Source organism: Scyliorhinus torazame, chromosome 13, assembly GCF_047496885.1.
Source record: "Scyliorhinus torazame isolate Kashiwa2021f chromosome 13, sScyTor2.1, whole genome shotgun sequence".
NCBI classification, from domain to species: domain Eukaryota; kingdom Metazoa; phylum Chordata; class Chondrichthyes; order Carcharhiniformes; family Scyliorhinidae; genus Scyliorhinus; species Scyliorhinus torazame.
Window position 1 is genome coordinate 23,746,382 of NC_092719.1, and position 17,715 is coordinate 23,764,096.

The 17,715-nt window shown below is 44.6% G+C and overlaps 1 protein-coding gene across 1 annotated transcript in view; it reads left to right on the forward strand.

The window, feature by feature from the left end:
* Window positions 1-17,715, forward strand: part of snd1 (staphylococcal nuclease and tudor domain containing 1) — a 1,317,969-nt gene that overhangs the window by 208,676 nt on the left and 1,091,578 nt on the right. Inside the window, exon 11 of the mRNA XM_072471188.1 lies at window positions 9,546-9,632. Within this exon, the coding sequence (XP_072327289.1) occupies window positions 9,546-9,632 (87 nt within the window). The remainder of the gene's footprint in view (window positions 1-9,545; window positions 9,633-17,715) is intronic.

Here is a 17,715-nt window from a genome sequence, read left to right on the forward strand (position 1 = left end):
TTTCCCGAAATTTGCCATATTTATCCTTCATCCGCACAGGAACATGCCGGTCCTGAATTCCTTTCAACTGATATTTGAAAGCCTCCCACATGTCAGATGTTGATTTACCCTCAAACATCCAATCTTTGGATCTAGGTTCTTCAGTTCCCACCTAATATTGTTGTAATTAGCCTTCCCCCAATTTAGCACATTCACCCTAGGACCACTCTTATCCTTGTCCACCAGCACTTTAAAACTTACTGAATTGTGGTCACTGTTCCCGAAATGCACTACAGACTTCATCAGCAAATGTATGGACGACTGCGTGCCAAAGAAAGCAAGTACGTACGTTCCCCAACCGGAAACCATGGCTCAATCGCGAGATTGACTCCCGACTGAAGGACAGATCTGAAGCGTTCAAGGCAGACGACCTGACCTATACAAGAAATCCAGGTACGACCTCCGCAAAGCCATCTGAGATGCCAAGAGAGAATATCAAACCAAGCTAGAGTCACAGACAGACTCTCGGCGGTTGTGGCAAGGACTAAACAACATAACGGGCTACAAAGCGAAGCCGAACAGTATCTCTGGCAGAAGCGCACCCCTCCCCGATGAACTCAATGCATTCTATGCTCGGTTCGAGCAGGTAACCAACAATCCACTGTCGTGTGCCCCAGCAGGCCATAATTCACCCATACCCACCATCACAGCTTCCAAAGTCAGATCGGCCTTCCTGAAAGTGAACCCTCCGAAGGCAACGGGCCCGGACGGGATCCCTGGTCGTGCACTCAGAGCCTGCGCGGACCAGCTGGCAGAGCTATTTGCAGACATGTTTAACCTGTCCCTACTCCACTCTGAGGTCCCCACCTGCTTCAAGAAGACCACCATCATACCGGTACCAAAGAAGAACCAGGCAACGTGCCTCAATGACTACCGTCCGGTGGCCCCGACTTCAGGTTCCAGAGGTTGATCATGAAGCACATCACCTCCATACTCCCAGTACGCCTTGATCCACTGCAATTCGCATATCGTTGCTACCGGTCCACATCAGATACCATTTCCCTGGCCCTACACTCATCCCTAGAGCGTCAAGGACTCCTACATCAGACTCCTATTTATTGACTACAGCTCCGCCTTCAACACCATAATCCCAGCCAAGCTAATATCAAAGCTCCAAAAGGTAGGACTTGGCTCTCCACTCTGCAACTGGATCCTCGATTTTCTGACCAACAGACCACTATCAGAAAGAATGAACAAAAACACCTCCTCCACAATAGTCCTCAATACCGGGGCCCCGCAAGGCTGCGTACTTAGCCCCCTACTCTACTCCCTGTACACACACGACTGCGTGGCAAAACTTGGTTCCAACTCCATCTACAAGTTTGCTGACGATATGACCATAGTGGGCCGGATCTCGAATAACGACAAGTCAGAATACAGGAGGGAGATAGAGAACCTAGTGGAGTGGTGTAGCGACAACAATCTCTCCCTCAATGCCAGCAAAACTGAAGAGCTGGTCATTGTCTTCAGGAAGCAAAGTACTGTACACGCCCCTGTCAGCATCAACGGGACCGAGGTGGAGATGGTTAGCAGTTTCAAGTTCCTAGGGGTGCTCATCTCCAAAAATCTGTCCTGGTCCACCCACGTTAACGCTACCACCAAGAAAGCACAACAGCGCCTTTACTTCCTCAGGAAACTAAGGAAATTCGGCATGTCCCTTACCAACTTTTACAGATGCACCACAGAAAGCATAGTATCAGGCTGCATCACAGCCTGGTACGGCAACTGCTCGGCCCAGGACCGCAAGAAACTTCAGAGAGTCGCGAACACCGCCCAGTCCATCACACAAACCTGCCTACCATCCATTGACTCCATCTACACCTCCCGCTGCCTGGGGAAAGCGGGCAGCAGAATCAAAGATCCCTCCCACCCGGCTTACTCACTCTTCCAACTTACTTCCATTGGGCAGGAGATACAGAAGTCTGAGAACACGCACGAACAGACTCAAAAACAGCTTCCCCACTGTCACCAGACTCCTAAATGACCCTCTTATGGACTGACCTCATTAACACTACACCCTGTATGCGTCATCCGATGCCAGTGCTTATGTTGTTACATTGTGTATCTTGTTTCGCCCTATTATGTATTTTCTTTTATTCCCTTTTCTTACCATGTACTTAATGATTTGTTGAGCTGCTCGCAGAAAAATACTTTTCACTGTACCTCGGTACACGTGACAATAAACAAATCCAATCCAATGCTCCCCTACTGAAACTTCTACCATCTGGCCAGGCTCATTCCCCAATACCAGGTCCAGTACAGCCCCTTCCCTAGTTGGACTATCTACATATTGTTTTAAGAAGCCCCCCTGGATGCTCCTTACAAACTCTGCCCCGTCTAAGCCCCCAGCACTAAGTGAGTCCCAGTCAATATTGCGGAAGTTGAAGTCTCCCATAACAACATCCCTGTTGTTTTTACTCGTTTCCGAAATCTGTCTACCTATCTGCTCCTTTATCTCCCGTTGGCTGTTGGGAGACCTGTAGTAAACCCCCAACATTGTGACTGCATCCTTCTTATTCCTGACCTCTACCCATATAGCCTCGCTGTCCTCTGAGGTGCCCTCCAGTAGTACAGCTGTGATATTCTCCCTAACCAGTAGCAGAACTCCTCCACCCCTTTTACATCCCCTCTATCCCGCCTGAAACATCTAAATCCTGGAACGTTTAGCTGCCAATCCTGTCCTTCCCTCAACCAGGTCTCTGTAATGGCAACAACATCATAGTTCCAAGTACTAATCCAAAGTTCATCTGCCTTACCCGTAATACTTCTTGCATTAAAACATAAGCACTTCAGGCCACCAGACTCGCTGTTTTCAGCAACATCTCCATGTCTGCTCTTCCTCAGAGCCATACTGGCCCTATTACCTAGTTCTCCCTCAATGCTTTCACCTTCTGACCTATTGCTCCGGTACCCACCCTCCTGCCATACTAGTTTAAACCCTCCCGTGTGACACTAGCAAACCTCGTGGCCTGGATATTTATGCCTCTCCAGTTTAGATGCAACCCGTCCTTCTTATACAGGTCACACCTGCCCCGGAAGAGCTCCCAGTGGTCCAGATAACTGAAACCCTCCCTCTTACACCAGCTGTTTAGCCACATGTTTAGCTGCTCTGTCTTCCTATTTCTCGCCTCACTGGCACAGGGAGTATTCCCGAGATTACAACCTTAGAGGTCCTGCCTTTTAACTTTCTGCCTAGCTCCCTGAACTCTTGCTGCAGGATCTCATGCCCCTTCCTGCCTATGTCGTTAGTACCAATATGTACAACGACCTCTGCCTGTTTACCCTCCCCCTTCAGGGTGCCCACTACCCGTCCTGAGACATCCTGGATCCTGGCACCAGGGAGGCAACAAACCATCCTGGAGTCTCTTTCACGTCTACAGAAGCGCCTATCTGTGCCCCTGACTATAGAGTCCCCTATGACTATTGTTCTTCTGCGCTTTGATCCTCCCTGCTGAACATCAGGGCCAGCCGTGGTGCCACTGCTCTGGGTGCTGCTGTTTTCCCCTGATAGGCTATGCGCCCCGACAGTATCCAAGGGCGTATACCTGTTTGAGAGGGGGACAATCACAGGGTATTCCTGCACTAACTGCCTGCCCCTTCTGGTGGTCACCCATTTCTCTGCCTGCACCTTCGGTGTGACCGCATTTATATAACTGCTATCTATGACGCTTTCCGCCACCTGCATGGTCCTAAGTGCATCCAACTGCTGCTCCAACTGAACCATGCGGTCTGTAAGGAGCTCCAGTTGGGTGCACTTTCTGCAGATGAAACCATCCGGGACGCTGGAAGCCTCTCGGACCTGCCACATCTCACAGTCAGGGCACTGCACCCTTCTAATTGACATTGTTAATTAATTAGTAAATTCAATTTAAATTAAAAAAAATATATAGTTACTGTTAACTATATGTTTCCTCGCACTAGATTTCTACTATAAATGTGAAATCTGGACCTCCGGTGACGGCGGGTGGGAGGCGGCCGCACAATGGAGGGCTCCCTTTCGGGAACGGCATTTTCGGGGCTTTAAGCCCGGTCCCAGGGTTCACGGAGGCGGCAAAAGCAGGAAGAAACAGTGAAGAAGAATGTCGAGGGTAAGCAAAAAAAATCGTCCGTAAAGAAAACAGCTGAAGGTCCGTCAGGGAGTGGAAAGGTCACCGCGGAGTCACCAAGGAAAATGGAGGCTGGAGCACCGGGGAGGCCGCGTTGTTTACGGCTGAAGAAATAACTAAGGTGATGGCTGCGGAATTCGAAAGACAGTTTACAAGATACATGGAGACAATGAGGAAGGAGATGAGAGAGGTTTTGAGTGCGCTGGTGGAGGAGGCGATTTCCCCTGTGATGACGCCGGTGGCGAGCGCAGTGGCGGAGGTGCGAGAGCAAGGGGAGGCGCTGAAGGAAGTGGAGGAGACATTATTGCAGCACGGTGATCAACTTGCCTCGATGGGAAAGGAGATGCAGAAGGTGATGGACATTAACAAGGATCTGCGAGGAAAAATGGAAGACCTGGAAAACCGATCCAGGCGACAGAATTTGAGGATTGTGGGGCTGCCCGAAGGAGTTGAAGGACCGAGGCCGATTGAGTATTTTGCCGCGATGCTGGTGAAACTATTGGGGGAGGGGGAGGATACCTCCCGATATGAACTGGATCGGGCTCATCGGTCGTGGAGGCCTGTACCAATGGCGAGTGAGCCGTCAAGAGTAGTGACTCTGTGCTTCCGTAGGTACAGTGTGAAGGAGAAGGTCCTGAGCTGGGCCAAGCAGAAGCGGGTGGTGCAGTGGGCTGGAGCTGGTATACCAGGACTTTACGGTGGAGCTGGCGAGGAGGCGGGCTGCCTTCAACCGGGTGAAGAGGGCACTGTACATTAGCAAGGTGCAGTGCGGCATTGTATATTCAGCGAAGCTGAGGGTGACATACAAGCTCAGGGACTTTTATTTTGGAACGGCGGATGCAGAGGAGGGGTTTGTGAAGGCAAAAGGACTGTGGCAGAACTGAGAAATTGAGAAATGGCCATGTGCCGATGTGACCTCATGACTGACTGTATTTTCTTATTTTTTTGTTTCACTGCGTGCGGGTGTATGGGCTAAAGGAGCCAATGTTGTATATATTTGGACAAGGGAAGTGATGGGACTTTCGCTCGAAATGAGGGCTCTTTGGGGTGTAGATGGATATGCGGGGTTTGTGTGCTAAAAGGGGATTTCTGGGCTTTCCTAGGGCCGGGCAAGGGGGAAAGAGACCCGGGCGGGGGCCTCCATGCTGGCCGGTTTAAGCCGGCCAGTTAATGAGAGTGAGGTGGGGGGAGGGCCAGCGGCCATCGGAGCCTGGCAGAACAGGGTCTGAGTGGTCTAGCCGGGGTGGAAAGTTGGGGGGAAGGAACACGAGGTTGGGGGGAGGAGTTTTACAAGAGGCAGTGGACAGGAGGAGTTGCAGACTTGGGGGGGGGGGGGGGGGGTGTACAATTCTTGAGTATCATGTACGGTACTCTTTCAGAGGTTGAATGGCGTTGAGTGTAGGGGGGGAGGGGGAGTGGACTCCATAGGTCAATGGTGACCATGGGCGGTCCCGGACTCCTTTTTCTTTTTCTCCTTTGTTTTTTGTTGCCACCGTTGGAGGGTTTGTTTTATTGGATTCATATATTGACAGGTGGACCGTTGTTTGGGGTGGTGGGAGGATGGGATCTGTGGGTGGGGTGTAAATTTTGAAGGAAAATGTGAAAATGGAGAACAAAAACATAAAAAATAAAAAATGTGGAATCTAAATACAGTACTCTCCGATCTCTGGCTTAGATACCTCTCTAAATTATAATTAAGTAATTATGTTTAATTAGTTGAACAATGCTTAATTTTTAAATTTAGTGTATATTCCCAACCAGCCAATCAGGTCACAGCTTTACTGTGATGTCACTTCACTTTTCCCCCCCACACAATTTGAAAAGATAATAAAAATAAAAATCACATACATTCCCAGAATGCTCTCTGGTTCTCCCCCTGCAGATTGAAAGTTACAGGCCAGAAGAAAGAGAACAAAACGGTAGGGGAAAAGCACCTTCTCCTACTATGCACCGAATTATCTCACTGCACCAAATTATCAAGTTCGAATTCCCACTCTGGATGTGTCTCACTCAGGATGTGTCTCCTTCACCTGCGCAAAGCTTACTGAGTGTGCTTTCTGTCTGACAGAACCTCGGCTAACCAGGGTGACTCACACTACTTAAGCTTCAAAGAGAAGAATACAATGTACACCTTTGTGCCACTAAACAGGCCTCAGGTGACTGACAGATAACGGCCTCTCAGCAGTTATGGTTGGGGGCAGCTTCAGTCAATCAGCCATTGTGTAATTTAATTGAAGATTTACAGTTTTTGGAGAGTCATTGGATTTGAGAACCTTTAGCTTTTTAAAGCTTCTGTCCTAAAATGGTTTATGATAATTCCTGTTACTTTATCTCTATCTTGTCTGATTACATGCTCCAACTTCGTTTTATCAGGCAGCACTGCAAAAAGGAAATGGAGCTGATTTGTCATATGTTACTATAGTGTGGTCTTGGGAGGACTCTTCAATCACAACACAAGAGGCGTCCAATTCATTCATGATATCAACATTAATGCTACTTCTTCACTTTGAGCAATGTAATCATATTATTCCTGTATCCTTTTGTTTTCATTTATCCAATCTCTTTTTACGTGAGTAATATTTGCTTCAGCGGCCACTTGTGTTAAAGTATTCCATATTCCATATTCTGGTGACCTTCTGAGGAAAAATAAAATATTTCACTTTACTTCAGCTAGTTATCATCTCCAGTCAGGGCCTCCTTGTTACTGATTTGCCAAATATTAGAAACAAACTCTTACATTTTAAACTCAGCCTTTCATAATTTTCTTCATTAGTGGCCTCCACGTAATTCATTCTAACCTGCCCATCTGCAGTCTTTCTCACAACTTTCCTCTAACTTGTTATCAGCAACCGTTGGTGTTATTCCTTCTGTGCTTATTTCCAAAATAGTTAGATAAAGTAGAAAATAAACATTTCCAGGGTTACAAAGTCATGCTGAGTCAATACAAAGCCCTGGTTAGATCGTATTTGAAGTATTGTGAGCAGTTGGGTACCACACCTCAGGAAAGATTTATTGGTCTTGGAAGAAGTGTGGCATTACCAACATTATACCCGGGCTTAAAGGTTGTTATGAGGTGAGATAACATAAACCAGGGTTGTGTTTCCTGGAATGTAGCAGGATAAGAGATGATCTAATTGAATTTTCACGGTGTTAAGGGGAACAGACAGGTGGAGCAAAACTCTTTCCACTGGTTTGGGAGCTTACGACTAGAGGGCATATGTCTAAAAATTAGAGCCAGACCTTGTTGGAATGAAATTGGGAAACATGTTCGCACTCAAGGGATGGTAGAAGTTTGGAATATGGAGCAAAGGAGGGTATATGGAGTAAGGTTACAAATCAGCCAAGATCTCATTGGATGGAGGATCAAGCTTAAGGGACTAAATGGCTCACGCCTGTTCTTATGTCCCAGCAAAGGTACCTGGGACATCACACTATTCATATCCCATCATTATAAAAAAATATCCATTTATCCCAGTGCTTGTTTTCTAACCTTTGGTTTTATCCATGTGGCTGCTACTGTTGAATATTTTTTGCCTTTGTGAAATGCTTTGAGTTCATGGTACATCATTTGCATTCCATTTAACCATACTCTTAGATACCCTCAAAATAAAACACAAATGTTAATTGATCACTCCCTGCAATGTACAAGTACATGTTATCCAACCTGGATTTAGCGTAATACAAGTGTCGATCTTCATTCAGTGATAGCACTGATGCCTCCAAGTCAGAAGATTGTTCAAAGGCACACTTCAGATGCATTAGTGCATCATTTAAGCTGACAATTCAATACAGTGGTGAGGGAATGCTGCACCATCTTGGTATAATGTCAGCGATTTCATTTCAAAAGCGCTTAATAGGCTATGAAATATTTTGGGATCCCTGGAGGTACTTTGGGATGCTCGGACGACATGAAAGGTGCACAGTAAATCCATGTCTTTCCTCTTATAAGATGGATGTAATATTTTACCTTTATTGGAAAATACCCTTTAGCATTATCCCCCTTTTTCAAATTTTTGTAAAATTATAGTTCATGCCTCTACTATTTCCCTCTCAAGCTACATTAAGTTTTCTGCCTTTAGACCTGTTGGTTGTTCTGGTACCAATAACCTTATCGGTGTCTCTCAGTTAATCTCCAGCAGTGGTTCTTCCACGTCCTCCTCAGTTACTCCCACGGTTCTGTTTTCTGTTCACTGAAGCAAAACTCTGCTTTTCTCTCGGTATCAAATACTGGATGGCGCTCTTTTATAGTCGTCTTTAACATTCCTAATCTCCCTTTTTTACTTCTTAACTATATACCTTTTTATTAAGTGCTATGCCACAATCTCCCTTTCCAAAAAAGGATGTTGCCTGTAAAAAAAACATCATAGGCTGGATTCTCTGTTTCAGCATCTAAGTGCTGGCTTAAATGGAGAATTTACGACCCAAAATGCGTCGCCGAACCTTCACCGATTCCGGAACCGGTGAGGGGCTAGCAGCGGCGGCGGGAGAAACTCATGCCAAAAACGGATTGAGAAGGCCGGGTACTTGGCCGCGCATGCACAAGGCGACGACCATGCCATACAACATGGTGCTGGCCATGTGCAGACCCGACCCACTGTACACGACCCGACAGGCCAACTCCGGCCATTCCCCAGCAGTACCCCCAGCCTTCGGAAGCCCCCCCCAGGCCAGCGGGACGGATCCCGGCCGAGTGTGGCGACACTAGACTCCGTCTGTAGCCGTCACGCCGGACTCCCGACCGCTGAGCCCACACCACCCCTGCGCGGTTGGGAACTCGGCCCATCGGGGGCGGAGCATCGCGGGAGTGCCTGCAGATGATGCGCCAACTCTGTTGATACAGTGTGCTGCGCGCGATGCGATTATGCCATTTCCAAAGGGGTGGAGCATGGCTGACAGGAGTCAAACTGACGCCGGCCCCGATTTGGGAGTCAGAGTGGATTCGCCGCCCAATTGCCGATTATGATATCGGCGTCAGGCAACGGAGAATCCAGCCCACGTTTGTGTTGAAGGAAGAGTAGGGAAAACAAAGGTATCATTTAGGCCATTGACCTACTAAATCAAGTTAATTTTATTGGTGCTTCTGACTGAAATAGTGATTTTCAATATTAAAACTCAGTAGTTACGGTGCAGATCAAATAATCCTTACTTACTACATCTGTGTTGAATAATAGTAGCTTTAAAGCATGTGAGATTATGGTTTGTGTCTAAACAATTAGATCCCAAGAGTCAAAATTCATTAAACTTTTGTAGACTACAATTTTGCTTGGACAAGAAGCACTATTTTATGCCATTTTGTTGTATAGTTCCTATTGATGAGTTTTTTCAACTAGCTATCCATCTGCACTTCAGTTATCCATCAATGTTTTAACTAGATTTTCTTTGCTTTTGTTATATCCTTAGGATCGAAGGAAACTGCGACCCCTCTATGACATTCCTTACATGTTTGAGGCCCGAGAATTTCTACGGAAGAAGTTGATTGGCAAAAAGGTAAGTCCAGAATCAATAACTAACTGTTGAAGTGCATTTTGCTGTGGATGTTTATAATCCTGACATAACCACGTGAATGATACAGTGGACTCAAGGCATTAATTGGCATATTACTCTTCCAAAGATGTGCAGGTTAGGTGGATTGACCATGCTAAATTGCCCCGTCGCACCCAAAAGGTTAGGTGGGGTTGCAGGGATAGGGTGGAGGCGGGGCCTTGGGTAGGATGCTCTTTCCAAGGGTCAGTGCATACTCGATGGACCGAATTGCCTCCTTCTGCACAGTAGGGATCCTATGATTCCAACCTCTACCCGCCATCACAGATTTTATTTGCAATACCTAGGCTCAGACATGAATCGAGGCCATTGAGGCAACGTATCACTGTTACACTGTTTCTGGTCTTTTGTTTTCCCCTTACAATGCATTCCTTGACTATGACTCTTGCTGAATGATTCCATAGATGTTAGGATGCTTTAAGCATGTGACCATTCTTCACATCTACGTCTGGGTTAAGGATCTTTGACCAGGGATGCACAGTTGCTCCAAATTATTGTCCATCTAATTAAAATATGGTATGTTTCATTGTTTTTCAAAATGTGGACTGTTTGGTGCTGCTCAAATATTCAGTATTTTTTGTACCCTGGCTGCAACCAAAGCGACATTACTGTGGCCAGATAATGAGTCATGACTTTTTTAAAAGCACTTTGAAATTGTATGTAATACTGCAACAAGAGCTTAATTATATCCCACCCTTAATGTGGAGAAGGTGTTTAATGATACCTTGCACAGACATAAGGAAAAGATGATCAAAGTTGAAGGGGTATTAGGAGATGATCTAGAGCTTTGGTCAAGTTGTATCTTAAAGGCATTGAGCAAGGTGGTGAGGCAGTGCAATTTTGAGAGGTGAATTTCAAGTGTGTGTCCTGAAGACATAGCTACCAACGGCACAATTGGGGTTTGATGCTCAGGAAGCCAGAGGAACAGATAGTCCTGTGGGTCATTAGGTAGGAAGAAACTACAAAGATAAGAATGGGGTGGAACATAGGAATGTGAGCAGGCCATTCAGTTCTTTGAGCTTTCTCACCATGAAGGGGTTTTAACATAAAAATAAGAGGCTAAACACAGGAATAGAACCTCCGTGACAAAGAAGTCAAGACAGAGGAGCACAGCTCAGAACATAGGATTGTTATCCAGCTCCCATGGTCTCGGAACGGAATATCGTATCTTAAAAAGTCCCTGCGACTAGAAGTTAATCTGATCATTGGAAAACTTTTCATAGGCTGTTTGGGTGTACGCTATGGAGCTGACTGGGCCATGAACAAAATTGAAATTGTTGTTTTCCAGATTTTCATGTAGAGTATATTAATGGATCTCATGTTCAGGCTTCTCATTTCTCCAGCAGTGAGACAACAGCAGAAAGAGTTCATAAAATTCAGACAGGATAAACCAAGTGGGTTAGAAATATAACTTGAATAGAACCATCATGGAATTTTGTGTTTCATTGCCAGGGTTCAAGAGCAGTGTGCAGCTCATGGACTACAGTTCAGCCATCCCTGCCCTGGATAATGAACACAGTAAGAAGTCTTATAACACCAGGTTCAAGTCCAACAGGACGCAGAATCAGCGAGCAGAAATTTAGAGCCAAGTTCCGCACACATGAGTACGGCCTCAACCAGGACCTTGGATTCATGTTGCATTACATTCACACCCCCCCCCCCCCCCCCCCACCACCACCACCATCTGGCCTGGGCTTGCAAAGTCCTACCAACTGTCCTGGCTTGAGACAATTCACACCTCTTTAACCTGGGATTACCCCTCTCTCTGGATCTGAAAAGACTTAATTACCTGCAAATGCTCGCATTCAAAGTATTGTCTTGCATCTTTGACTTTGTCTATATATATGTTTCTGGAACCTACCTCTTCATTAACCTGAGGAAGGAGCAGTGCTCCGAAAGCTAGTGATTTGAAACAAACCTATTGGACATTAACCTGGTGTTGTAAGACTTACTGTGCTCACCTCAGTCCAACGCCGGCATCTGCACGTCCTGGATAATGAAGCAATACATTTCTACACAGTCCATTATTGTACCAGTTGCAATTCCTCAATTTCACAACTATGTGCACGTGTTTCAGGACATTTGACAAAGGGTGATTTTGGTTAAGTATTGAAATGAAGTGCATTCCCAAATTAAGCATTTAAATTAATTTGCTGCCTTTGAAGTGAGCAGAGAGGAAAACCTATTACTCACTGATGCTGCCTCTGTGTCTCTTGACTTGAGGTTTATGCTAACTAAAATGGCCCTAAATATTCGGCTGTTCAATATTAATTGCTTCAACTTAGACTGAAAACTTTTCTCTCTCTGTCTTTTAAAGCCTCTGTAATGGGATTGCAGGTGTAGGCATTTTATTTGAGAGAGGACCCAGACAGTGATGCTTGCTTACTTGATGTGTACAGCATAGTTTGCCACCAATTGTAGCAGGTCTATGCTCCTGAACTGTTAAAATGCATTGTTAAGCCATAGTTTTGTATTTCTAAGGATATGTTCTCATTAATTATTTATCTTTGTTGGCATTGCATTTTTCAGTGAGGAGTAGACTCTGACTCCAGAGAGATTGCATTCACCTTGATCATGTCTGTTCCATTTCTTGTTGCTGTCCATGTGTCAGTGTTTCAGTAACTCATCAAAGTCATTTGCCTTGATGAAATCATAAATGCCTACTGTTTAAATAAAAATATGCAGTGTCATCAGCTGCTTCATTCTTGGTGAGGAATCTATTTTATCCTTTGAAGCAGCTGATGGCACTGAATATTTTTGCTTAAACAGTAGGCGTTGATGATTTCATCATGAAAAGTGGCTGGGAGCTACTGGGCTTGATCATGAGTGCTGAATTAACCTGTGAGATAGAGATTCAGCAATCTGGTCCTCTAAATGTGTGAATAAAATTACCAAATACCCCTCTTCAAAACGCTCTGTAACTCCTCCCTCGAGCCGACATTTCTCTCTTCTGACAGAAGGTGTTGGCCTTTTTAAAAAAAAAAAAAAATGCATTCTTGATTTAAACTATTTGGCTGATTTAAAACAAAAAACACATTTTTATTGTTTAGTGAAGCAGTCATTACCAGCGCAAACAGAAAACAAACATTTAACAGTTTTCTCAGAGTGGTGCAAGCTGATGCCAGATGGAAAGAAGAGACACAACAAAACTGATCCACCTCTACAATGGCCTCCTGGGGGGAATAAACAGAATGACTATTGTCCACCAATCTGAATCCATGGTAGCCTCAAACATGGAAACTAATATATGATTGTGTAGAGATATGATGTGAATAAACCCTTCTGCAATGGCTGTTAAGAAAATGTATTACATTAACTGTATTCCAAAATAGAAATCTGAGGAGATAGGATCCTTAAAACATTTTATCATTTTGGGAAGCTTTCTTGTGTTCATTGGTGCTTGAAAGCAATTGAAATAAAATCCAATTGGTGAAAATGGCCAGCCAATTTGGATCTATAAAAGCCAAATCAGAATATTTGCTGAACAGAACGAGAGATTAAGAACTGTGGAGGAACAAAGATTTGTTTTCTCGCAAGTACAGATCACTAGGGCATAGGTAAGAAAAATAAGCAGAAAGGCTAATGGAACATTTGCTTCCAGTTCAAGCAGTTTGAAAGACAAAAATGAGGAAAGGATGTTTCAGTTGTACTGTATTCAGAGCCCGTTGGAAGGGAAACTGCATTTTTATCAGCATGATACCAGAGTTTGAAAGGGCTGCATTATAAAGATGCATTACATAAAATTACTCTTATCCCCCAAATGGAGAAAGTTGAAGGGTGATCTCATCAAGGTTTTAAATAAAAAAGATGAAGGAATGTTCCTCTGCTTGGAAAATGCAGAACAAGGGGTGATAATCTGGAAGTGCATTTTTAGCAGAAACTTTGTGGACATCTGGAACTCTTCTAAAGGAGTGTGGATTCTGGTTTAACCAAACTTTACTACTGAAGTGGACAGATTTTGATTGGTATTGAAAGATATGGAGAAAAGGCAAGTAAATGGTGTTGAAGTACAGATCAACCTTAATTGAATGACGGACCAAACTTGGGGAACTGAATGATTATCTCCTACTCCTGTGTTTGTGCATCCATGTCCTGCCCAGCCTGTTAATAGGCAATGCATTGTTCTTATGCATTGCCTCTTTTTTACAGGAGGCTCACTAATTAAAGGTTTTAATGCCCTATATCAAAACTGTCAGAGTAAAATATACAACTTTATAACATCAAGATTGGCTACTTGTTGTTGGCACTCTAATGATTGCATTTGAAGGATAGCTTGCATCCTACTGTAAATCATTAACAGTCTCTCATTATGAAGTGTTGAACCTGATTTGTGGTGTTGATTTGTCGTGTTGGAAATGAGGCTTGTGAATGACAGTGATGTATTTCTTAGAGCAAAAATTTAATCATAGATTATCATAGAATTTACAGTGCAGAAGGAGGCCATTCGGCCCATCGAGTCTGCACCGGCTCTTGGAAAGAGCACGCTGCCCAAGGTCAACGCCTCCACCCTATCCCCATAACCCAGTAACCCCACCCAACACTAAGGGCAATTTTGGACACCAAGGGCAATTTATCATAGCCAATCCAGGATGGGTTTTTGTTGGGAGCTGTCTATGCTGAAGCTCATTGTACTGTAAATCGAAATTGAACACCAAAGGTTAAATGACAAGATCGTAACACTGTGCATCTATATAGCAATGATTTCTGAAAGCATACCTGAATAAGATAATGCCCTGAGAATGTGGAAAGTCCATTTTCTTTTTGGTATTACCAACACACTGTAAAGATATAGCAGAGGTTCTCAGGCAATCACTAACTGAGCATCTGGTCATGTTGCAAATGTAAGCTCCCATAATGCTACTATCCTACTTGCATTATTTTAAGCCCCAGGGCCTGTGTCAATGTATCATCAATTCATTTGTCCATCAGACAAAAGTTGTTTGCTTTTTGTAGAGGAACTACTTGTTCCTAAAGATTTGCTGCATTAAAAAATATATATACTTTTATTAAGCTTTTGTCATTTTAGACAAAAAATCTAAACTAGAACAGTCAACTAAAAAATAATCTAGTCTACACAATCCCTACCTCAAAACAATCCCCTTCCCCACTCCATTGTTCCCTACCCCTCTAGTAGCTAACAGTGACCATCTCCAGTGGAACCCTTCAGTTGACCGTCTCAAGGTGCAGAAGCTCCATTAAGTCACCCAACTACGCTGAGGCACAAGGTGGTGTTACCAGCCTCCAACTCAACAGGACTCTCCTCCGAACAACCAGTGAGGCGAAGTCAAGGATATCTGCCCCTGCACCCGCCCGCAGCTCCGGCAAGTCTTCAAACCCAAAATACAACCGCTAAAGGACAGGGCTCCAGCTCGATGTTCAGGATCGCTGATATGATACTGAAAAAAGAGACGCAAAAACCCACAAGCTTGAGACAGGACCAGAACATGTGCGTGTGATTAGCGGGACATCTCAAAGTGCGCTCGCACCTATCCTCAACCCCACAAAGAAACGACTCATTCTGGTGTGCCCTAAACACTACCTTGAGCTGGATCAGGCTCAGCTGTGCACACGATGACACGGTGTTCACCCTGCAAAGGCCTCACTCCACATTTCCTCCTCCAATATAGGCTCCAGCTCCTCCTCCCATTTGGCTTTCACCCCTTCCACCAAGATCAAATCCTCCCAAAAATCCGTCCATGTATGCCGGACATACTACCCTCTTCTGACCCTGAACAGGAAAGGATCCTCCACCTGTCCATAATAATAATCATTTTCTGAGCAGGTTCAAAGAAAAAACTACTTGGACAACAGCAAGAAAGCTATTCTGTGCTCTGTTATAGTATCTTGTTCTACTAGAACAGTGCTATGATGAATCTAGAATTTAATAAATAAAACCTTTATTTTGCCTTGAAGACTAGAGACCATGATCTTCTGGTCCAGCACGCCTGAAATTGTTTGAACGTGTGTTTGATATTGAGTTGCTGTAGGGGGTTGCTGTTTCAAGAATGTGAAACAAATTGTGTGACCGTTAACTGTGGATATTTTAAGTTCAATGACACTTTACACCGTCATTTAAATGCCACAAGATGGCAGAAACAGCTTTGTGTCGGTGTTTGTTGAGCAAGGTGCAGAGGCTGCCTGTGTATCTGGAAATAAATATACTCGAGATTTGAATGCTTTTACACTGATGAATTGGAATCCATACTTTTCTTTTGGAAAGATAAAATGACCGTATAGTTTCCATCTCGAGAACTGAAAGAAGTATGTGAGGAAATTGCTGATGCCATTTGTTATAATTTTCCGAAGTAGGAATCCTTCCTGATTGATGTCCGGTGAAGATCCGGTTGTTCCGGGATTTTTGCAGGGGGCCTCTGTTTTCTCCATCGATATTGTTGTCTAGGCTGAAGGCAGCCAAGTTAATGGAGCATAAAAGGTTTTGTGGATTGGAATAGTTCAGAAGTTTAAAATTAATCAAGTGAATTTTAAGGATAGATTCAGAGAAACAATTTCTTCTGTTGGAGAACCCAGAAAATCAGAGGCAGGTCATTCAGGGTGAAATTAAGAGGCACATTTGCACGCATTGTGGATATAAAAAGCTGCAGATGCTGGGTGAATCTGAACTTTCCAAAGTTCAAAGACTTGTGGATTGGCCGTGTAAAATTGTCCCTTAGTGTCCAGAAATGTGCATGTTGGGTGGAGAAGTGGACCTGGGTAGGTTGCTCTTTCTCAGGGATGGTGCAGACTCGATCAGCCGAATGGCCACCTTTTACACTGTAGCGATTCTATGGAATCAAAGCTGCGATGGTGGATTATTTTAGTGAGGCTATCAAGGAATATGGAGCAAAGGCTGGGAACCTGAGTTTGTGTACGGTTCAGCCATGATATATTTACATGCTAGAACAGAATAGAGGGTGAACATACTGTTATTATGTAATTATGTTTATTTAGAACATAGAACATAGAACAATACAGCGCAGTACAGGCCCTTCGGCCCACGATGTTGCACCGAAACAAAAGCCATCTAACCTACACTATGCCATTATCATCCATATGTTTATCCAATAAACTTTTAAATGCCTTCAATGTTGGCGAGTTCACTACTGTAGCAGGTAGGGCATTCCACGGCCTCACTACTCTTTGCGTAAAGAACCTACCTCTGACCTCTGTCCTATATCTATTACCCCTCAGTTTAAAGCTATGTCCCCTCGTGCCAGCCATTTCCATCCGCGGGAGAAGGCTCTCACTGTCCACCCTATCCAACCCCCTGATCATTTTGTATGCCTCTATTAAGTCTCCTCTTAACCTTCTTCTCTCCAACGAAAACAACCTCAAGTCCATCAGCCTTTCCTCATAAGATTTTCCCTCCATACCAGGCAACATCCTGGTAAATCTCCTCTGCACCCGCTCCAAAGCCTCCACGTCCTTCCTATAATGCGGTGACCAGAACTGTACGCAGTACTCCAAATGCGACCGTACCAGAGTTCTGTACAGCTGCAACATGACCTCCCGACTCCGGAACTCAGTCCCTCTACCAATAAAGGCCAACACTCCATAGGCCTTCTTCACAACCCTATCAACCTGGGTGGCAACTTTCAGGGATCTATGTACATGGACACCTAGATCCCTCTGCTCATCCACACTTTCAAGAACTTTACCATTAGCCAAATATTCCGCATTCCTGTTATTCCTTCCAAAGTGAATCACCTCACACTTCTCTACATTAAACTCCATTTGCCACCTCTCAGCCCAGCTCTGCAGCTTATCTATATCCCTCTGTAACCTGCTACATCCTTCCACACTATCGACAACACCACTGACTTTAGTATCGTCTGCAAATTTACTCACCCACCCTTCTGCGCCTTCCTCTAGGTCATTGATAAAAATGACAAACCGCAACGGCCCCAGAACAGATCCTTGTGGTACTCCACTTGTGACTGTACTCCATTCTGAACATTTCCCATCAACCACCACCCTCTGTCTTTCAGCTAGCCAATTTCTGATCCACATCTCTAAATCACCCTCAATCCCC